This window comes from Diadema setosum, chromosome 2 (assembly GCF_964275005.1).
Source record: "Diadema setosum chromosome 2, eeDiaSeto1, whole genome shotgun sequence".
Taxonomy (NCBI): Eukaryota; Metazoa; Echinodermata; class Echinoidea; order Diadematoida; family Diadematidae; genus Diadema; species Diadema setosum.
This window is the reverse complement of record NC_092686.1, coordinates 19,962,494-19,986,315: the sequence shown is the minus strand read 5'-3', so window position 1 is coordinate 19,986,315 and position 23,822 is coordinate 19,962,494. Positions and strand designations below refer to the sequence as shown.

General features: G+C 40.7%; 1 protein-coding gene across 3 annotated transcripts in view; it reads right to left on the bottom strand.

Annotated features, from left to right (window-relative positions):
* Positions 1-23,822, bottom strand: part of LOC140246221 (ADP-sugar pyrophosphatase-like) — a 157,295-nt gene that overhangs the window by 51,797 nt on the left and 81,676 nt on the right. For all 3 annotated transcript variants that reach the window (XM_072325673.1, XM_072325674.1, XM_072325672.1), the window contains 2 exons: positions 22,720-22,775; positions 22,140-22,185 (listed from right to left, as the gene is read on the bottom strand). In XM_072325673.1, coding sequence (XP_072181774.1) covers positions 22,140-22,185; positions 22,720-22,775 — 102 coding nt within the window. The remainder of the gene's footprint in view (positions 1-22,139; positions 22,186-22,719; positions 22,776-23,822) is intronic.

Here is a 23,822-nt window from a genome sequence, read left to right as displayed (position 1 = left end):
AATGAAAGGGACAAAACACAGGAAGTAAACCACTGGAGCAACAACAATGAAGGGATTATCGGATTAAGCTGATACAGTGCTCAACGCTTAATCGTAAGGGGTCCAGAGACAAGTTTTTCTCCCGTTTAAGCGGTTCTCCCACTTAAGCGATGGCTGGTATTGGCCCGTGCAAACCACACAACATGAAGCCAAGTATGTGGTCATTACATTAAACCATGCACATTTGTCAAACCCTACGATAACCACAGCATCAAATAACCTCACGCTATGACACGCAGACCCAAAACGGCGATAACAAAGGAAACGGCACGGTACTCCCACAATTTTGTTAAATGGATTATCAGAACAAACCTCCATTCATTTGATCCACAAAATAACCCTCTTGTAGAGTTGAAAATACATACTGTTAAGTTCCGTGTTTAGATGCACCCATGTATAAGACGTACGCAACCGGACTTTGGGACTTAAAAGAAAAAAAAAAATGATCAGCAATCATGACAATTTGATGGTATGGTGCAAGAGACAACTTGGCCTGAGCAGACTTCCTCTTTTGATATCCCTTGCCCTGGCCCGATCCCATGAATGACAGAGACCCCGTTTACAGTGCAGGGCTGGGCCGAGCCGCGGCCAAGCCGCGGCCGAGCCCAGCCTCAATTGCGAGGCCGAGCCCCGCAATTTTGTCCGTTTACACTGTGGCTCGGCCGCGCTTTTAATTCAAACCTTTCAATATTTTGTCGTAGTGGCGCTCTGCTTGTAAACAAACGCAATTTGGTATAGTCTGGTTTTCAGACCCTTTGCCAACTGAATTCTGTGGCGACGAAGTCGCCGTTCGGGCAAAGGCCTTTGCCCGAAGGAAAAATCCTTTGCAGGACAAAACCACCTTAAACTATACTAGTTTTTGACATTGAGGGGGTAATATCGTAAACAGCAAAATAGTACGGGCAGAGGGTTTGGAAGCCAGACTAAAATTGGCCGCGCATTTGGCCCAGTTTGCTTTTACACTGAGAAAAAGCGGGGCTCGGCCGACCTCCAGAGCAAGGCCAAATGCGAGGCCAATTTTGGCCCCGCATTTGGCCTTTTGCACGTTTACACTGAAGCGGGGCCGCGACCAAGCCTCGCACTGTAAACGGGGTCAGAGAAAAAGAGAAGCACTGTACTGATTAAAGGTACATGGTCCCGGTGTTTTAGTCAAATGCGTACCCGGGCGCAAGGCGCAAGTTTCCTATAGAGACTCCTCTTTAGCGCTCACGCTTTGGCCCACTTCCCCGAGTCCGAAGAAGTCCGATTCACTGTACCTAGGTAGTCAGTGGTCGGATCACAGTTCGGCTCATGATTCGGCTGAGGGGGATGACAGCTTTAGCAAGCTTTTTTTGTGATGTCATAATAACAAGCACATATGCACACACCCTGGCATTACTACAGACTGCGCAATGCGCAGAGAAGACAACAAAGGCAACGTTACTTAGCAACACCTACGCACTTTACTCTTGATGACAGCTCAATTTTGGTAATCTTCATATCAATGCTAACGGTGATCGGCAGTATCATCAACAGCACCCTCTACACTACCGGGACTATGCCCCTTTAAACAACAAACCACGTGCTAGCAGCCATGTAGGTGTCTCATGTAAGGTAAAGAATAAGAAAAAACAAAAAACAAAATGATGGTAGATACACCCAACAAATATGCCAGCCACCTGGTCAGGCTGGTGCAGTGGTAGAAAGGAATTTGCGTACACATGCTTGTAGATTGCAAGAATGGGATCTGGGAAAGGGGCGATTAGAAGGAGACCTGGGGGGGTGTTTCATCAACTTAGCGCCGACAAGTTGTCAGTCTCTGACAATAACCATAGTAACAGTCAGTGACAAGAGCATCTCAGCCAATCAAAACCAAGGATTTTACTGAAATTGTCAGAGACTGACAACTTGTCAGCATGGACTAAGTTGATGAACCCCCCCCCCCCCATACAGTGGACGCCTGTGTGTGTAATCTCAAACCTGAAATTTCACACAGTGCACTGCATGTGTTGGCACGCACACACAGTGTGTGTGTTTGTGGCATGTGTTGGTGTGGCACACACACAATCACACATGAGTTGGTGAGAGCATGATATGCAGCATGCAGGAGGGCTAAGCACGGAGAGAGCTCAGTCTCTCTGCTATGTGTGTAGCTGGCTGGCTGGTGAGATCAGTGGACTCGATTTCAGTGTAAGTGCACGAGTAGAAGCCGACGACGCACCGTAAGACGACGCTCAATATGACCGCCTCTACTGTGCAGTCGGCATAATCTATCGGGAACTAGTAAGACAATAATCCTTCTGATAAGGGAATTAAATCCCTGCAATTTTTCCTAAGGATTTACTTATTATTTTTAGACATTAATACACTGACAATGGAAGTGTTTCCGCCAGATTTGTCCCAATAAAGCGGTTCATGGTTACGATAAAGCTGTGGAAATAACACATGAAAATTTTGTTGCATCAAGATTTGCTGCACATAAGCAGGGTTCCCGCTAAAGCGGTTCCCTATTAACGGGTGAGCACTGTATTGAGCATGTTCCATTAACACATTCTGTCCATGATGCATGCTTACTTTCAAAGCAGCAGAGTTATCCATTCAAATGTTATTAAACTTGAAAGTGAAGAGTGTGTAAAGGATTTCAAGAAATGAAAAGGGGACTCTTAGGCATACCTGATCGTTCTATTCTCCCCCCAAAATGGGTTGCAGAAAAACTGCTGAAAATACACTTTCCCATTCATGTTGTGATCCCAAACTTAAGAATAATGTAGAAGGATGTAGCTCTTTCAGAAAATATGAAAAACTCAAGATTGACTTGGCTGACCCATTTCACCCTTTTTGAGTCCTCACATATAAAATCAAGGTGTGTGACTTTTTGTTCCGTTTTGTGATGCACGGTACATATATATAGTCAAGGCGCTAATTCCTGTAAGAGGCTTAATTAAGGAGTTCGTTCAACCCACCCCGCAGAAAAGGTTTGACCAGACAAGGTGGTAGATGGGACCTCTATGAACATCCCCAGGTAGTATGTGGTTCCATATTGTGGTGTCAGTAGAATTTTACCGGCCACTTTTCATCATGATTTGTTGGAACAAACGTAAAAGAGTCTGCGCACGCCAAGACTATTACAAGCACCACTAGCACCGCTACAGGCGCCAGTGCCAATGCTGCGTGTAGTAGTCTTAGCGTGCATATACTTTTTCTTCGATAAACAAGGGTTTTGCCTGCAAACTAACTTTTCACGCCAAGCTGGGTTCGGTGTAGTGTAGTTTCTAGCCGTTTTTATTTCGTCTTTATTTCAAGAGTTGAAGCACGCCGAATGAGAGCGCATACCCGGTGATTGTGACGACCGAATCACAATCACTGGGTGTGTGCTTTCACTCCACTTAGCGCAGTATATACAGCGGGCTTCTGCATAATACACAAGCTGCAACTCAGAGAAATAAAGACGAAAAAATGGCTAGAAATTAAGACTAGGGTCGGTAAACGCTTGTCGCTATTTGGGGCACTGAAAACGACAAACTCACACAGTTTTTGCATTTTATTTCATGAAGAATTCATCAAAACTGCATAAAACTATGTATGTATATGTTGCTAGAGATGTCATCCATACAGTGGGATTCATTGTAAGTTATAATATTGTGTATGGTTACCATGGTAACCGGATGCCTAAAGGTGACTGGTAACCCCCAAAATGCCTCCTGCTGCTGCAAACATTGTTTTTTTTTTTTATCTTATAGATGCAATAAAAAAACACACACACAATTTTTTATTGATTTTCGTTAAAAAAGTTTTCCCTGTTGCCATGGCAACCAGTATTATCCAATCAGAATTTAGTTGTCAATAACTCGAAAACTAAAGCCCATAATTTCAAAAAGCTCAATAAGCATGTCCTTCATTCTGCATAAAGTGTACGACATCAGGTATATGTGAAGAATATTTTGAAGCATTCTCAAGTTACAGCAAAATTTGTAAGCAAAAGAAAGATATCATTTTCGAATAGTAAAATGCATGAAAAAGTTGCATCCGTCGTACTTCCAACACAAACTTGACTTCAAAGCATAGGCAAATGTACATAGTTTTCAATAATGTATGGACACAAATTTCCCTTAAAAATAAGATGAATACAGAAAGCAAAGCCAATATTCTATAGCAGCTCTTTCGAGTATTTACAGAGCGATGGTTATTCAAAACAATCCTGGAAAAGAACAGAGGGAAGCAATTGATTGTTTATGTTCTTAAAGGAAGTTTATTCAAGAATACCGGTAAATTCCTTTCTAAAGAAGGAATATACACGTGCGCTGGATTATCCATCAAAGAATTAAGCGTACTTTTGTGTTCGTTAACTATTGTATTAAAATATATATATATATATATATATATAGAATAAAATGAAATATCATGATAATTTTATGTAAATTTTATTCAAAACGTGCAGTAATGAATTAATGCTGAGGAGAGAATGAGGGAAAAATCTTGGGTGTCTTTTCCCTTTTTATCCAGACTAATTTTACAGTGTAGAGCTCATCTACAATGGGTGATGTGCACGAAAGGCAAAAGAAACAAACCTGTCTAAATTCCAGATATTTTTGGGAGTTACCAATCACCTGTAGGCATCCGGTTACCATGGTAACCATGCACAATATTATACCTTACAATGTATCCCATTGTATTGCTGACATCTCTAGCAACATGCACATATATAATTTTAAGGCGTTTCGATGAATCCTTCGTGAAATAAATGCAAAAACTGTGATAATTTTGTCATTTTCAGTGCCCCAATAGCGACAAGCGTTACCGACCCTAGTCTTAATTTCTAGCTGTTTTTATTTCGCCTTTATTTCTTTGAGTTACAGCTTGTGTATTGTGCAGAAGCCCGCTGTATTGCGCTAAGCCGAGTGAGGGTGCATGCGCAATGATTGCCACAAAAAACGGTTCGGGCGTCACAATCGCTGGGTATGCACTCTCACTTGGCTTGCTTCAACTCGGAGAAATAAAGACGAAATAAAAACGTCTGGAAACTACACTACACCGACCCCAGCTTAGCGTGAAAAGTTAGTTTGCAGGCAAAAACCGATGTTTGTCGCGGAAAAAGTCTTTGTACGCTAAGACTAAAACACGCACCACTGGCATTGGCGCCTGTAGCAGTGCTAGTGGTACGTGTAGTAGTCTTAGTGTGCGCAGACGCTTCCTCGAAGAATATGGTCATGTCGCAACTAAAATGGCCTGTAAAATTTCATTGGTACCACAATTTGATATCACATACTACCTAGGGGTGTTCCAGAGGGTCCAACAGACCACCCCATGCAGTCAAACCTTTTCTGCGGGGTGGGTTGAACGAAGTCATTTTTTCTGGGTCGCTGCGCCTGAACTAATAAGTCACATTTGCAGAAATGCAAACCAAGCTAAACGCAGCTTTGTAGTGCAATGCCACTTTGCTATTTGTACCAATTATTCTTTTTTTCTTTGCTTATTTTTTCTAAATAATGTGATCCTTAAAATAAAAAAGAAACACAAAAAAGTATAAAAAGTAATGCAGCCCATCGCTTTATTAAAAGTATTCACTATACCGTTACAAAAGAAAATATAATTTTGGAGACTTCAAGTCACACTTTCAGCGCCGCTAAGTTAAGTTAAACGCAGCGTTGATAGTGCGATGTCGCTCTCATTAGTTCCACTGGTATATTTTCTTTTATTTTAAAATCTTTTTCTTGCTGTTTTCTCTTGTAAATTGCGTGATTCTTGAAATTAAAACAAACGTAATAAATATCGAAAATCATGTCATAAAAAGAAAAGATAATTCCTGACACCTTAAGTCATTTCAGAAAAACAGCGTTGACAGTGCAATGCTGCTTTGCGAGTTTCATTATTTTTCTTCCTCTTCTTCAATTTCTTCCTGTTATGTCATCAAAATGGCGTGATTTGGAAACAAAAAAAGAAGAAATAAATGAAAGGATAAAATGCGATACAACCATACAGCACTTTAGTTACGTGATAAGTATCAACAATGGCTGCATATGACGTAATGAACGGAGGAATGATTTCGGACACTGTTAGTAACATTTTTTTAGCTACGAAGGTGTAATGCTATAACGCAGCGTTGACAGCGATGTGGCACCAATTTTGTCCATATCTCCTTTTTTGCACGCTTCTTGCGCATGGGCATGTCGGTGTGTGAGCGCCGTTTCTTTCCCCGACGACCCGACCATGCATTCAATTTGAGCCGCCATGCGTAAATACTTCAAGCTACCTGGCGGCACTTTTCACATTTCCAGATTTCGATTTATTCAACACTTTCAGTAAAAACAGAGGGAAAAGACAGAAAATTGACAGCACCATAGTATAACAAAGAAAAGAATGATCACAATAAGCATCAGTATAACATTACGAATACACAATACATTTGAAAGTGTTCGGAGACAGGCAGAAAGGCTATGCCTTATATAAAAGTCCTGTCCCCATACTATTTCATTCATAAAATATCAAGATATTGATTGAAAACATTTCTTCAAGAATTAATAAACACATATACATGCACACACACACACTCACACCGACACATTTCATAAGAGAACAATTTATTACACAATTTCAGCATACTGATTTAAAACATGCAATCTTAATTTTCTTTAAAACACATTCAGCGATGAACTCTGTCTTATTTCAACTGGAATAACATTCCAAATTTTGGGTCCATTAAAAATATATAATTATATGATGGCATGGTTTTGGCATAAGACAGTGTAAATTTATCTTTGATTCTCATATCATATCTTCTGTTATCACTCATTTGAAAATAGTTAATCAAACATTTTGGAAGCATCTTCCTAAAACAGAAGTACATAAAAATTGCACTTTGAAAATAAAACATATCATTAGCTTTTAAAATCTTCAGATTAAAAAATACAGGCGATGTATGGGCAAGCCACACATACTTTCTTTGGCGAGGACGCTGACTGATAGTCACATGTGCCATATATTTCAAGTACTCATAAAGTGAGTAAGATAAATAAACTGGCAATTTCCACGATTTTCATTAAAAAAATGCTATTACCATGGCAACACAATGTTTGACATTAAAAAAGTTTGCACAACTTTATATCATAGCTGTCACATGTGCCAAATTTCAAGCTAAATGCTTAAAAGCTGAGGAAGTTGGCTGAATTCACATTACAGAATGATTTTCATTCAAAATATGCTGTTACTATGGCAACACATTTTTCAACAATGACAAAAGATAAATTTTGCACATCTAGGTAATATAGTGGTAACATGTGCCAAAATTGAAGACAAATGTTCAAACACTGAGTTAGGTGAATCCAAATTTTTGTATGATTTTCATTCAAAATATACTGTTACCATGACAACACATTGTTCAACAATGACAAAAGATGAAGTTTGCACATTTTTGTAGTGTAGCGGTCACATATGCCAAATTTCCAACCAACTGCTCAAAGACTGAGGGAGCTACAATGTGTAGCTGAATCCACTGTATATTTGTATGATTTTCATTCAAAATGTAGTTACCATGGCAACACATTGTTTAACAATGATGAATGAGTAAATTTGCACATGTATGTACTATGGCAGTCACATGTGCCAAATTTCAAGCCAAATGCTCATAGACTGAGGGAATTAGCTGAATCCACAGTATTTTTGAATGATTTTTCATTCAAAATGTGTTACCGTGGCAATGCATTGTTCAACAATGGCAAAAGATTACGTTTTCACACCTTTGTACCATAGCGGTAACATGTGCCAAATTTCAAGCTAAATGCTCAAAGACTGAGGGAGTAAGCTGAATCCACAATATTTTTGTATGCTGTTTAGTGAAAAACATGCTGTTACCATGGCAACGCATTGTTCAATAATGACAAAAGATGAAGTTTGCACACCTACGAACTATAGCAGTCACATGAGCCAAATTTCAAAATAAATGTTCAAAGACTGAGGGAGTTAGCTGAATCAATAATAATTTCGTATGTTTTTCAGTGAAAAATGCTGTTACCATGACAACACATTGTTCAACATCGAAAGAAGATGTGTTCTGCACATTACATACTGTAGTAGTCACATGTGCCAAATTCAAGTCAAATGCTAAAAAAAAAATCAGGGAGTTTGGTCAGTCTCCATATTTTTGTATGATTGGATAAAAACTGCTGCTGCCATGGCAACAGATTTATTCTCACAAAAAAAAAAAGTGTCTTGCACAACTACACATTACATTGATCATATATGCTAAATTTCAACTGAATTGCTATAAAACTTAAGAGTAGTTTGATCCACAACATTTTGTAAGATTTTTATGAAAATTTGTTGTTGCCATGGCAATGCATTATGCTGCAATACTTATGAAAAAGGTGTCTTGATAGCAGTAACATGTCGAATTTGGGGTTAATCGCTCAAAAAATTGATAGTTCAATCCACAAACTTTTATGAAAATTTGCCGTTGACCATGGCAACACATTATGTGATATACAGTAGACCTCGCCTAAGTCGACATCGCATAAGTCGACAACTCGCTTATAAGTCGACACGATGAAAAAGTCCCGATTTTTGCCTTTGTTATTCCTTGAAAATTTCCTCGTCTTAGTCGACATTTATAAGTCGACAACTCGCGTAAGTCGACCTGATTTTTCAGTGCCAACTGAGCTGAAATACGTGTTAATTCCCTCGTCTAAGTCGACATAATTTTTCGCTCAAAATCTTATCACCATTCTCTGAAAAAGAATTGTTTTCCCACTCCGATTCGCTGCGTTTCTACTCGGTAATTCGCTAGTGTACCGCGCGGTAACGTTCGCGCCACATGCGTCCATTGTCTTGTATGCCAGAATATAGAAAGGACATACACTCATTTACACTGGAGCATTACATGTAGTACCCAAGACAGTTCACTTTACCCCTTTTCTCCCTCTCGTTTTTCTCAAAACGAACAAATTTTGTACACTTATATGTCCCAGTAGGTATTCATTATCCGAACATAAAATAAGTGTTTTTGTAAATCCGAATATTCTAACGTTGATTATTCCGAAGCTGTATTAAAACCAGGGCCCTTTCTAAAAAGATTTATTACAATGCAACTAATAATGCAACTCAAAAAATCAAATGCAGGTGTATCAAATCACACGCAACTTTTGCATTTAAACGCAAGTGCATTGCTGAAAAGACTTGCGTTTGATAATCATATGAAACTAGAAAATAATTGTTACGAACCTGAAACTCAATTGCATTTAAACGCAACTCTAAAAATCAAATGCAAGTCCATCAAATCACACGCAACGATGTATTTAAACGCAAGAGCGTTGCAGAGAAGACTTGCGGTTTTAGTACGAAACTAGAAACTGTGTTTAAATAAATCTCTATACATCTACGGAAGTGCATTATTGTTGAAAAGACTTGCATTACTTTTTTCATTTCGTAAGCAAAATTAAAAATTAAACGCAACTCTGAAAATCAAATGCAAGTCCATCAAATCACATGGCACGCTGAAAAGACTTGCGTTTGATAATCACACGAAACTAGAAAATTGTAGGAAACTTAAACTCAATTGCGCTTAAACGCAACATTAAAAATCAAATGCAAGTCCATCAAATCGCACGGAACGCTGAAAGACTTGCCTTTCATAATCATACGAAACTAGAAAATTGTAGGAAACTTTTTTTTAACTCAATTGCATTTAAACGCAACTCTAAAAATCAAATGCAAGTCCATCATATCACACGTAACGCTGTATTTAAATGCAAGTGCGTTGCAGAGAAGACTTGCGGTTTTTGTACGAAACTATAAGAAACTGTGTTTAAACGCATCTCTAAACATCTACGGAAGTGTTTTATTGTTTAAAAGACTTATCGTAAGCAAAATTAAAAATTGAACGCAATTCTGAAAATCAAGTACAAGTCCATCAAAGCACACGGAACGCTGAAAAGACTTGCGTTTGATAATAACACAAAACTAGAAAATTGTATGAAATTTAAACTCAACTGCGTTTAAACGCAACTCTAAAAATCAAATGCAAGTCCGTCAAATCACAAGCAACGCTGTTTTTAAAACGCAAGAGCGTTGCAGAAAAGACTTGCGGTTCTTGTCCGAAACTAGAAACTGCGTTTAAATGCATAAAAATGTATGGAAGTGCATGATTGTTGAAAAGACTCGTATTATTTTTTATTTCGTAACGGAACTTTCGCCGTGACCGAACTTAGTCTGCACTTGCAGGGGAAAGACATCGCAACATTTACACGTTTCAAACTACCGAAACGCATGCTGCTTCACAAAATGTCAATGAAAAAAATGATAACGAATTATTGTTAAAGTTCGCTATGCCGAAGTTTTAAATCTCAGTCCAAAGTGAAATTAGTCCGACAATGGTAAGAGGTTTGTTTTTACGAAGGTTATAGTAGTCCGAAAGATGTCGTTTTCGGATGAACAAACTTTTCTTCTTCTTTTTATTTCAGACAGGCCCGCGCCGTACAGAGCGGTAATGTTGCGAATCGGAGCGCGAGAACAATTCATTTTCAGAGTATGGCTACACAAATTTAAGCAGAACAAATATGGCGACTTAGGGAAGGAAAATCACACATATTTCAACTCAGTCGGCACTGAAAAATAATCTCGACAGAATCATGCGAAATCACACGCATATCTTCCTAGCAACGCACTTGAATTTAAATCGCAAAGTTTAATGCAATTTTTTGGGAATCTGCCTTTGATATTTCAAATCAAGTTTAAAACGTTAAGTGTCTAGAAACGGGCCTAGGTTTCCGATCCCGCTCTCTCAAAATCTCTCTAGAGATTTGGGAATTGTGCGTTGTCGTTATTAACCCGCGCAAGATTTATGCATGAACTAAAACATTATTGTTGCTCGTGCATCGTGATCCAAATCTTACTCTGTACAGGGGAAATTAATTTTCATTTATAAGTCGACAAAATGTCGACAAAATGTCGACTTACACGTAAGTCGACATTCGCGTAAGTCGACGTGTTTTGCTCAGTCCCGATTATGTCAACTTACGCGAGGTTGACTGTACTTAACATCGTGTACATCACACATGCTAAATTTGGGATCAATCGCTCAAAAAATGAGAGAGTAGTTAGATCCACAAGATTTTGCCACAGACCGACAGCCCGACTGCCCAACCGATTGATTAACCGACCACCCGACCTCACTATATGCCTATATACACCCATACACACTATGTGTGGGTGGGGGTATAATAAAGTGAACGCTTGCTGGGACTTAGTCCCCTCATCCCCGTGAAGCAAGTTGGGTCTGGGGACAAGATTTGGAGGGGAGAGTGACCTTGAGGCATATTGATATAGCGTCCAGCTTTGCTCATCAAATGTGCGCATGCTCGATGTCTGGTTACAATTGGCAGAGCTCGCCCCAAGCCCCAATTGCCCCCGCATTATGAAGATAGTCAAAATAGCAGTGTGGACGGTCAGTGGAAAAAAAAAATGTTGGGTCTAATGTGAATGTGGGGACTGACTGAGCTGTTCATCTTTGTCTTTGACCTTTTTTCATAGCTGTCATGTGTTCCAAATTCATCCTCACTGGTCTTCCCATCAGTGCTCTGTATGTTGGTGTTTCCGTAGCTGGATGGTGTGTTGCTCTATATCCCATGAGCATATCTTGCATTGCCCTTGTAGATCTTGTTTTTTGCAGATGTGCAAATCTCTTCAGTAGCCGCATTTACACCTACTAACAGCGCGATTTTTAAAATCACGATATTTTGGTTCCACCGTCTACACTTGCGCAAAAGCATGCTAAGTTTGAGCTTCACGAAATATCGTGATTTTTTGGCTGGTAGTGCACATGTGTAATTTACCTCTCTTCAACACGGTAGACGAGTGGAGGCGCGGGCTATTCGTATTCACTGCAGTGCAGTCTATTTTTGCTCACAGCTAGCTAGCTGCTTGGAACGTTGAGCCAGGGCTTTTTATCAGTCCAACGCACACATAAATTTGTGTTTCTCTCGAGTGTAAACTTACAGTAAAACTATATACAACTGTAGCTTGCTATAGATCACATACGTAGCAGGTGTGTAAATCTTCAGCTTAGTATGGGAAAGTTGATGAAAGTACAAAGTAGCATTCAGGAGGATCATGAAATTTCGCCGATATGACGAAAGTGAGAAGTAGTCTCGTTTTTTAGGACTGGTATTTCATCAGACAACAGCAAGAACTCACCATTGTTTACCGACACTTGTTATACGTACGGTACTCCTGTATTCCACAAAGTCAACGTATACAGTATGGGCACTCCAAAATCAACACATTTCTGGGATAACATTATTTTGTTAAGGCATTATGGGGTGATGATACGTGGTTGGAGAACTTCAGGTTTGTTACTAGTTTTCATATACAATATAGTTTCATCAGGAAGGTGAGAGACCACAAGCCAAGGATCGGCCGTTTACCTGTACAGCATGTACCCTGTACTCTGGCCAGCGGCCGAGGTACTCTCTACATGTTCCAAAGAGGGATCAGGAGCGCACGTAAACTCCCGGTGCAATCCGATACCGAAAGTCACATGATGAAATATCGCGACATTTCTGCAGCTTGGGTTAACACTCGCTAAACTTCGCCTCAAACATCGCGATGTTTCAAAAAAAACACTCTCTGGCTGGCGATTTTTCTGGCGATGTTTCGAGGGCGTTTGGGTGTAGTTGTCGCGATTTTAGAATAATTGCGATTTTAGAATAATCGTGATTTTTTTCCAAGCAAGTGCAAATGGGCCTAGTGTTGTTGAAGACTTTAATGAAATTGCCTGCTTCACAATTGGCTCTTGGGTGGTCTGGTGTGACCTTGTGTGAGATGAATCCTCCTCTCTTGCAACATTTTCAAACTTGGAGTTGAATTGTGGTCTGTTGTCACTTTCGACTCTGTATGGTGTTTTTTGTGACTTGACACTCACAGCACTGACCAATCAATTCCACCATCATCCTGTTCATCTCTGGGCACCAATACTTCTCTCAAAGTACTGGGTATTACGATGCATTCCAGTCTGAAGATGATATCCTCTGCAATTAACAGCTGCTGTTGTATGGGAAAGACCAATATGACATCATTGTCTTTCCTAAATTCTTCCCAGTCATTTTTCATGATTCTGTGTTTCACTTCATTAAGCTGTGGGTCTCGTTTTTTCTTGATCCTCCCAGATCTTGTCAATGATGACTGCATGTTAATTTTCTATGATCTGCTTGATCCTTACTTCAGTTTCCTATGATTCTGTCTCAGGGAGTGGATGTCTAGAAAGGAAGTCAAATGGGTCAACTTCATCTTTTCCCTGGTTCACAGACTCACTCGTAGTCAACATTCTGCATGTCCATAACCCACTTCTCGAACTGTGGTGAAAGTTTTGCTGTAGGTTTGTTAAACATTGGCATGAGAGGCTTGTTGGCTGTGATGATCTTAAATCATGGTGCTCCTAAGAGGTGCATTCTGATTCTGTTCTTGGCACATTGGATTGCTAGAACATCCTTCTCCATCTGACTGTAGCTTTACCCGGCCTTTGTCATTGAGTGGCTGATGAAGTGCACAGGTTGTGTTTCTCTTTCTCTGCACTGGAATAGGCCCGCTCGGAGTCCCTCTTGTGGATGACATTTTGCCTTAGTTTGTGGGACAATCTCCTTAGATGGGTTGAAGTATCTACCACATCCTTGACTGTGATGCTTTTCCATAACTTATTGAGGGCGTTTCATTCTTCTGTTCCCCATCTGGATTTGGCATCCTGTGTCAGTGCTCTCAGTGGTGCTGTGATGCTTGCATACCCAGGTATAAATTTGGATAAGTATTTGTGACCCACCACATCAAAGGGATCTGGAAGTTGCTGACAACTGAGGCAAGAAAATTGAGTTTGAAGTCAGATCATCAAAATAGATCAGAACCATCGATTTTCTGTTTTTGACATAATTTTGTAGTCTAATGTTTCGTTTATCATTTGCCGAAAATTTAGAACTACCGGTATTCAAAGGAAAGGAATTTAGTGTTTTTCTGGGCCATGATTTCTCCGAGTTTAAACGGAGCAGAAACATGTCTGAAGATCTGGATTTAGCGCTGCAGACAGACTCCACTCCTAGCAACGAGTTAGCGATCTTATTGGTGAGTGTGTGGCATCCTAGTTACTGATTGGTCATGCGTAGACCGCAGGCACTCAGCTTAAATGAACACCGCGGAGGTTAATAGGGGCATACCTTCTATCATCAACAGGAAAACTTTGAAGGCAGTTTTCTCGAAATGCTGATTTCCTAGATCACTCGACATGCTCTCTTAAAATCAACGACACCTCCACAACCGAGTACTTTTATGAGTTGTGTTACATATTGAACAAGGAAAAGTAGAAATTACGTGCGTAATATGTCCCCGCCAGAAGTAGCATTTAGTAGCAAAATGTACAATATAGGTAAAAACTCAAGGTCAAAGGTCAAAGAAGTCAAAGGTCAAAATTCTGTGTAGAAGTTTTGAAGCCCTCACCTAGTGCCATCACTTAAAGCAAACGGAATCGAAATCGGGTTAGAAATGGCAAAGGAGTAGATTTTGAAGCAAAATGTACAATATAGGTCAAAGGTCAAGGTCAAAGGTCACAACTGAAATTCTGTGTAGAAGTTTCAAAGCTCCCATGTAGTGCTATCATATAAAGCAAACAGAATCAAAATTGGCTAATAAATGACAGAGAAGTAGCAAATTGAACATTTTGATCACACACGGACGCACACACAGACAGACAGACGGATGCACACACGGACACACACACTCATTCGGCGGGGACAATTAAAGTGGAGGAGTATGGGAATAATGTCATGATATTTACAGAATGTTGACCTCCCCCGACTTTGAATCCTTTTGTGCAGCGGGTCACACATTATGATCATCCCCAGAAAGCTTCTACTTCCTCTTTGGATTTGGGTGGCTTGCTTTCATCGATTACTTTGACGTTTTCTTCTGCCGGTCCCAATCCGCCCTTTGTGTAGAGAGAGCCAGAGAATTCCATCTCTTCAACAGCAAATTGCCACTTGTCTTCATTGAATGATATGTTGAAGTATGCTGCCCTCTTGTGAACTTTACAGAGCATATTGTTGTGGTCTTCCAGTGTCTTTTTCTCCTATGAGGATGTCATCTCTTTGGTGGAGGGAGTGTGGGGTAACACCAACAATCCTAGATGGTCTCATTGAACAAGTGTTATGACCATTTCACACTGAATGCCAGTTTTTGGGGATGTGTGTTTCCTCAGGGCCTGCTGAATGTGGCTACATTTCTTGATTCTTGATGCAAGAATTGCTGATTGTAGAATTGCTTCACGTCCAACTTGGAGAACAGGTTGCAATCATGGAAGTTGTATGTGAAATCTTCCACCAACAGGCTTTGTGCGATTCCTTGAGAGGCTTCTGTAGGCAGTCTGATAGTGGTCTCAGTTACTGAGCAACTGGTGCTGCATCTGGTCTCATGTGGAATCTGGCATGGACTTTTCTGCCATTTCTTTTGTCATGACTATTTCCAATCCCCTTGCATAATTCTTTGTGTTCTTGAAGTACTTCCTGCACAGTCATTGGCTTTGTGGGGGCTGTTTGTACTATGTCTGCTTTCAATTCATTTTCAGCTTTGAGGGTACCATCTAAGTTCAGTTACATCATGCCCAGTGCGATGGATGTTTTCCGACTGAGAAGTGGTGCAGAGTACATATGTGACCCGCTACAACAAAAGGATCCAAAAGTCGGGGAGGACAATTTTCTGAAAATGGCATGACATAATTCCCTTACCCATCTACTTTAATGTCATATATAACACAACTCATAAAAGTACTTGGTTGCGGAGATATCGATGATTTTATTAACGCATGTCAAGTGGCTGAGGAAATCAGAGTTTAGAGAAAAACACCTTCCAAGTTTTCCTTCCGACACTATCATGATCAAGGGGAGTCCAGACAGTTTTCACATGACAATAGAAGGTATGCTCCTAGCGACCTCCGCGATGTTCATTCAAGCTTAGCGCTAGCGATTAGATTGATGTGGTTAGATTGCTGTCCTCGGGGTCGTCTATACGATCTTCCACCCCGCTCTCTGCCCTCAGGCCTGCCAGAGTCGGATGATGGTTTGTAAGACTGACTGTACGGATGTCTGCGATAGGGGGAACCTTGAGATGATCATCCCTCACGGAAGAACCCTGATTGAGGGGGCATATGGTCCCTAGAGGATCGAAAGGAGCGGTTGGGTTTGCTCAGTTTGTAGGCGGTCTTGTCTGCAGTGCTAGACGCTGCGATGGTGTCCTCCAGTACCTGCTGAAACTTTCCCGCAAACAGGTCTGGGCCCGTAAGGGGCAATTTTGCAAGTATGGAGTCAGCCTCTTTCTCGAGTTTGAGCTGTTCCATCACCTGAGATCTGCGAAACTTTGAACACAGTAACGCTGTTCGGGCAGCCTGTTCGAACTGGAGATCTGAAATTCGCAAGAGCAAATCAGAGATCTTTTTCAGGTCCTCCCCGTCTATGGCCAAACGGCTTGCTTCTCGTTGCGCCGTAATTAGATAGCTTTGATAAGCTGCGAGCCTCATCGAGCTACGGGCTGTCTTCTCAATGTGAGCAATCTGCGAATCTATTCTACGGAAAGATCGAGATCTCATGCCGTTGAAGTTGGATTTGCGAGCGCGCGCATCGCCCACACGGAACGCTGCCTCTGGGACTGCAGGTGTATTGAACACCGCGTTGAAATCATTACTACCAAACTGAAAACCGGACACAGTGTCATAACGGCTAGCTCGGGATTTCAGGGACGAATGGGCTAGTTTAGTATAACACGTAGCAAAGGGAGTATCAAGTTTCACCGCACTGGGTCCTTGGCTACGAGCAGACAATTCAGATTCCAAGCAAAATATGGGCTTGGCCTCTTCTTTTTCCTCAGTAGCAGTTGATTCTGCCTTTAACTGGGGACAGTATTTTATCAGTAGTTCGGCAGCTATCTGGCCATCCCTTCTACTTGTCTGATTCGTTGATTCTTTATCAGAAGGGGGAAGCTCGTCAGTAAATATGCTATCCCGACCATCTGAGCTGATAGAGTGTGCTGAGTGAGACGATGGGAAACTAACACCAGTATCATCGTCTGCCCAGTTTCTCGCACGAGATGCTATTTTGGGAGGGCGATATCCAAACTCATCATCGGAATAGCCACCCAAACTGATCGTCGGAACGCGAGAGCGGAAGCGAGACCCGATATCTTCCCCCTCTCTCCGGCGGGGGGAAGCCCTATCACGGGTTCGGCAACGGGATTGTCGAAGTACTGGGGCCAAGTCGGAACGGGCCGCGTTATCACGTGTAGGCAGGCCGACAGACCCGGGGAGGACGGAGCTCGCGATACGGTCGCTGGGGCGAGATTCTGGGGGCCTGTCGCATCGCCCGCTCATGCGGGAAGGGACTCCGGGAGATAACTGACAGATTGCGTAGGGATCGGAAAAACTGAGGGACCTGTCGGATCACCCGCCCGTGCGGGAAGGGTTCCCTGGTTATGTGAAATAAGAACCGATTGTAGGGCCTGCATGAAGAAATTGCAGGCTGCTGTTGTATCAAACGAGCTGCTGTTATCAACGCTAGCAGGCTGGTTGACGTTCAGTACGCTGGAGTCTACCGACTTGGTTGGCGGAGCCAGGTTAGTCTCGTTGACATTGGTTCTAACGGCAGGAGAAACCGCTACATTGGAGCCTGGTTTCTCGGCCGGACCGGGAAGAGAATGCTTTTTCCGGGCACTCTTCTTTCCCTTCTTAGATGGAGGAGAAGAAGTAGGGAGCACAGGATTACTACATGGTCTCTTTTTTGTGCTCTGCTCTGTTTTTGCAGTGTTGGATCCCGCCTTCGTTGGAACGTTCGGTACAGCCTCCGCCGTAGGGTTCGAGCGGGGCGGCGAAGAGCGAGACGAATTAGGCATCTTAAATGCCCCAAGTCGTCACTAGAAACAAGAAACAATAACTAGGCTAAACAGCCGAGAGAACAAGGAATGTAACTCAAATAAATACGAATCAAACACGATAAGGTAACAAAGGGAACGATCTTATCTGTTTAGCGTAAGCTAAACCGTGGAGGAACTCGTCGTGAGTAGCGGCGGCAGAAGAAAGAGGATGAGATCGCCCGCACTCGGGCTTATATAGGGGAGTGTGTGAGGAGTTTCCCTTCCGTTGCCGGGGCAACGAGGGGGTTCAAAGATATTTTTAGCTACCGGGGGCAATTCTCATCGGCATTAGAATGGCAATTGTTATATTGATAGGTAAGTAAAGCGAAATGAAGTAGATCTGAACTCACACTCGGGTTGCCCTTCCTTGCAATCTAGCAGCATATGCTACAGTGACTAATCTGCATTAATATGTGTGCATATGAATAACTCTATGGCATGTTGCTTATTTCCCTTTGGAGTGAAGTAATTGTTTAGTTTTGCTTTTAGCTTCTGATAGCTGTTTTCAAGCATGTCTCTCTTGCCCTGACTGCATCTGGTAGTGTTTTGGTTGGGTGAGCAATCTCTTTGCCTCCATAGATTATTAATGGATCAGTTTTGTCTTGGGAGTCTCTTACCTTTAAATAGCAAAATTCTTGTTCTAGACCCTCTAGCCAATTCTCCCATGCCTTTCCAGTACTAATCTGGTCGTCTCATGGAGCAAATAGACCTGTTTGTAGGTTCCTCAATTTCATGACATTGCTGGATGCCACCACATTGACAGGTAAAATCTTATCCTCAACTGCCACTCACAGCATAGTGGGTCTTGGGTACTCCCGGACAGTGCTGTCTGGCCTAGCTACATGTGTTCAGTATGGTTTGCATATGACATGCACGAAAATTCACTCAAATGTGATGATGGGTACAACTTTGTAACTTCGAAGTTTTATATCATTGGAATACTCTTGATTTGGGGTGTTTGGGCTACATGGGGAGGTACTGTACATGTATAGGCCTATGTAGCAATATGATTCACAAGTATAACACTAACTTGTGAATTACGACTTGTTAAGACAATATCACGAGTGGCTGAATTTGTGACAAAGGACTACATTAATGGACTGAGAAAGAAGCATTTTGCACTTGTATTATCTTTTCAAGAGAAAAGATAGCACTTTGTTACCTTGGAAAAAAATACAACACAATTGTGTTACGGGAGGCAAATATTTTCAGGAGTAATTAGTTTTACAATATAGTCAGCATATTTGTATGTTAGTTCATCTGGAACTAAAGACCTGGTATCATGGGGATACCATGGAGTTTGGAAGGCTGGTCCTGCTTGGATATTTCAAGATTCCTGGAATGAATTGTGTTATAGCTTTATCAATAGTTTGAAGTACACAAACAGCCGAAGAATCATGACCGGAGTCAACTGTTATTGATGAGCATATGCCTAGATGCACTTATTTGTGACTGGTGCTATTTGACTTTTATTAGTGTTTTTTTATTGTACCCCGGTGGCCAAGAAATGAATCAGGTTACCCATAAATCCCTATGTTACCAAATATTCAAAAGTCAGTGTAATATTATAACCATGTTCAGACGTATTTCTAGTCGGCGTAAAGTTTTATGGCGCAGCAATTAGAATTCAAATTTATGCTTATCTTACCATTACCCTGTGTCCACACGCTGGTCATGGGAAGAAACTCCAACCAATTTACCACGGTCTTCATGGGGATAACCTTGGAGGGTCGGTGTAACTTTTGGAAGTGGTAGCGCCGCGCACGTCGACCATACCATTGTTTTTTACCAGTGCCATTTATCTTCTCCATTCTTGTTGATGAGAATTTCTGAGCGCTAGTTTCTCTGTCGCGATCGACTAGCATGAGGTTAGAATTGTACTGCACGCGCACGTGTACTCGCATTTGACTCCGGAACCGGAAGTTTTACCTAGGTCGTATGGATTGTGAGGTCATAGATACTCCGAGGGCTTGTCCGCACGGGCAATTTCCTCCGACCGGCTAGTCGTGGTATCAAGATACTCCTGAAAAAACTCGGGAGTATCTAGGTTGGAGGAAGAGGTTGTGGTAAGTTCCCCCGACCGGAGGAAGTTACCATGACAGGCAGACGGGCACTACTCCAACATTTCCTCCGACCTTCCTCTGACCCTTCCTCCAAAGATACTCCGACCAAAACTGCCTCAGTCTGAACACAGCTATCGTCACTGATACAGATTATGTTAAATGGCCAGATAATGTAATTTCAGAGTATCAATGCTTTTCAAAGAGAAGGCATTATTTTTGTCTGCCACTTTTCCTAGCATCTTTTCCTCAAAGTTGCTGGAAAATTTTATATTGTTGCTGTGAGAGGACAATGTTGTCAACAACTTCTCATCCCTCACCCAGTCAATTTGTTTTACTGGGTAATCTTGATTATTGATTAAGCATGTACATGTGTATCTATTTCTATGTTGAATTCACACATTGCACAAATTACTGTGTTTTTCTGCAGAGTTGTATACTGTACCTTAAACCACAGCAAACTTATATACACTGTAATATACTGGGACACAGGCAGGAAGCAATAAAAGAGTCAAGGCAGGTAGGGGAACAATAAACCCCCATCACACAGGATTGACTTGTGTATCTATGGCATTAGGCCTGGACCTTCATTGGTGAAACAAAGAGCATGTTTCTACTGAGTGATAAAAATTTGAGGTGATGCGAGGTGATTCGCGGTGATGCCCAGTGACACCTCAGTAGAAACACATTGGGTAGTGGCCGATGCATGGCGATGCAAGGTGCTCTGTTGTCCACCTTTCGAGGTGGTCGATGCGAGGGACGATTTTCAGTAGAAACACAGCGGGTTATGAAATTCATGGTGTACCGGAAGTTTCAAATTATTGGGAGATTTCGCCCAACATTATTCAAATGGTCACACACATGCTTTGCATTCATAGCACTGGTGCATCTTCCATGTTGTAGTATCCTATACAATACATGCACTAAACAGTCTACACTTGTATTGCTTACTTCTCGTCTCACGGCTCACATGTTGTTGGGGTGTAATATTTCCTGAACAGATATACAAGTACACTTTTTTTTGTTTGAATAAATCATATTGGAGAATATCAACTGGACACTGGATCTGCAAATGTTTGATTTTCAATTAGCGACAGATCACAGAAGTAGTGAAGGGTATTTCATTTTTGGACAGCAAAATAATGCAGAATGCCAGTGGAATGCCGTTATGTGACTACATGGTTCTTCTAATTTGAGTCGTTGCATCTCCCGAAACATTTGGCCACTTTCTCCTTCCCAACGCTCAGTGACATGTATGCAATGGTGCTATGCTGGTTTTCTTTGTCTGATGTTCATTTGTTGGTGGAATCATTGTGAACATTTGAATAAACAAGTCCACCCTTTTCCCTATAAATTGAAATGAAACTCATTGCTTTGTTTCTTCCTTTACACCTTCTCTTCAAGTCTTTGAGCCAGTTATAAGGCAAATCTTATGCATGTTTGGAATTATACCGGTAAGCTATTGAGTGGACACATTTTTGGTCTGTCATATTGCATTCAAGGTATTGCTTACCATTGAGAGCAGTGATGTAGAAAATGCTGAAGTTATCACATTTAATGCAAATGTGTAGGTCAGTTGTATCACAAAACATCCCATATTAGATTTTGCCGCAAAGCCTAAAGATATAAGGAGATAACACAATATTTCTCATTGAACCATAACTGTAAATGGTTTGTTCTAGCCACAATTTCATTATAACTATTGTCCACATTTTGTACATTTGACAATACCTAACACTGATTACAGGCCTCCTGATTAACATTTTTACAATGGCTATTTATATCCCTAACTCACATTTTAGAACTATTTTGAAGCACTAAAGCTAGAATTTTGTTTCATCTGCAAATGGTAAATAATGCCTTTGATAAATCTTTGTTCATCATCAACATCTGATTCACAATGAGCCCTCAAAATTAAATCATAGAACATTTTTAGGAATCCTTTTAAGATCCTCAAAGTTGCATGCAAATGATAAGAGTTATGTTGTACGAGCCCCTATTAAAATCCAATATCTGATGGATCCACATGTTTGTGTTGATTCTTAAAGTTTTATATACTTATGACTTGTTTCCCAGGTCAAGTAGAAAAAAACATATTTTCACATGACTGTAAAGATATCAATATCATATACTTACCCATGTTGCTCTGAGGGTTTAAATTAGCTGGATCATTCCCATCAATCTACAAAGGAGGTGCCAGAAAATACATTTGGTCAAGGATTCACAAGAAGCATGTACAAGACGTTATGATGTTAATATAATATATGCTTCTTTTTTCAGTCACATATTCTGAAACTTCAGTAACATAAGTCTATCATTGTACCACAGAAAACATGAATGGGAACCACTAGAAAGCTACAAAGAAGACTTTGTATGCAGGTAATGCCTTAACACTGAACCCATCCAGCTGCGCAGACTGACACTATATCTTCATACTCCTTTTTTCTTTTCTTTCTTTCTTTTTTTTTTTTTTTTGTTGTTGTGTGTACCAACAGCAATAAACATGGACAAAGCATGCATGCTCAGTTTATCATACAATCATTCAAACATCATTCAAACTTGTAACTCAGGTGCCCAGTTGGGTGACAAAGAACTACATGCAGTATGACTGCTGTTTTGCAAATGTATTCACTTTGTTGAATTGGAAATATAATGCTTCTAAATGCACTGATTTCCCAAAGCAAAGTAAATTCTACTTATTTGATGTACCACTCACTTGTATGTAAACAAAGTTGACAGTAGATGCTGATATGCCAGAATCTAATGCTGTGGCTAAAAATATCAATGGAAAAATAAAACCAATAAATATGACAATAACATCTAGAACATAAAAGTTATAGCCACAAGATATGATAAGACCAAGAAATGTCGCTATGGAGACTGGTATGCCCCCACCATAATGCATGGTTCTCCTAATAGGCCTATATAGTCTAGACAATGTGTGATGACAGTTTTACATAACTGGCAAAATATTAAAATGACAGGTTTGTCACAAATGTGTTGAATGTTCACTTTTCCTTAAACTAGGTTTAATTAGATGAATGGTTATATTGACTAAGATAGCAGGTATTTGGAGATTTAAGGATTTTTACTTGACTTTTGACCCTTTTATAAGTCTATGCATTGAGGAATTTTCAAGGTATGGGGAAAAGTGTAATTTTAGTATTAAATAGTAAAATTTTAGCATTTTAACCTGGCCTTTGACCATGGAGCTTTGATCCTATGACCCTAAAATTCCCAAGAGAATCACTGTAAGATAGAACATGCATAAGTTTTTCAATGATACCTCGAGTCACTTTCGAGGTATGGAGGAAGAAGTGAAATTTAGCACTTTCACTTGACCTTGGACCTTTTGACTTTTGACCTTTGGCAAGAAATTTTCCAGAATCTCTTTTGGGCAATACATGTACATGTATTTAAGAAAAATCCTGCAGGTATTGCATAAATATGAGGGAAATTGTGAAATTTCGAGGAGTTGACCTTGACCTTTGCCCCATGACACCCACATTCCTACATAATCACTACCAATCAGTACATGAATATGAATTAAGTTCCATAAAGATACCTTGAACCATTTCCAAGATATGGAGAAAAAAGAGATATTTTAACAATTTCACTTGACCTTTGACCTCATGCCCCAAAACTCTCTCTGAGGAATCTTTATTTGGTAGTACATGTATACATCAAGTTTCAAGAAAAAGCCTTCAGGCATTGCATAGATATGGGGTAAGTAGTGAAATTTTGAGCATTTGACCTTGACCTTTTGACCTTTGGACTTGAGCATGTGCACCCAAAAGTTGATAGGCACAACTTCGCCCA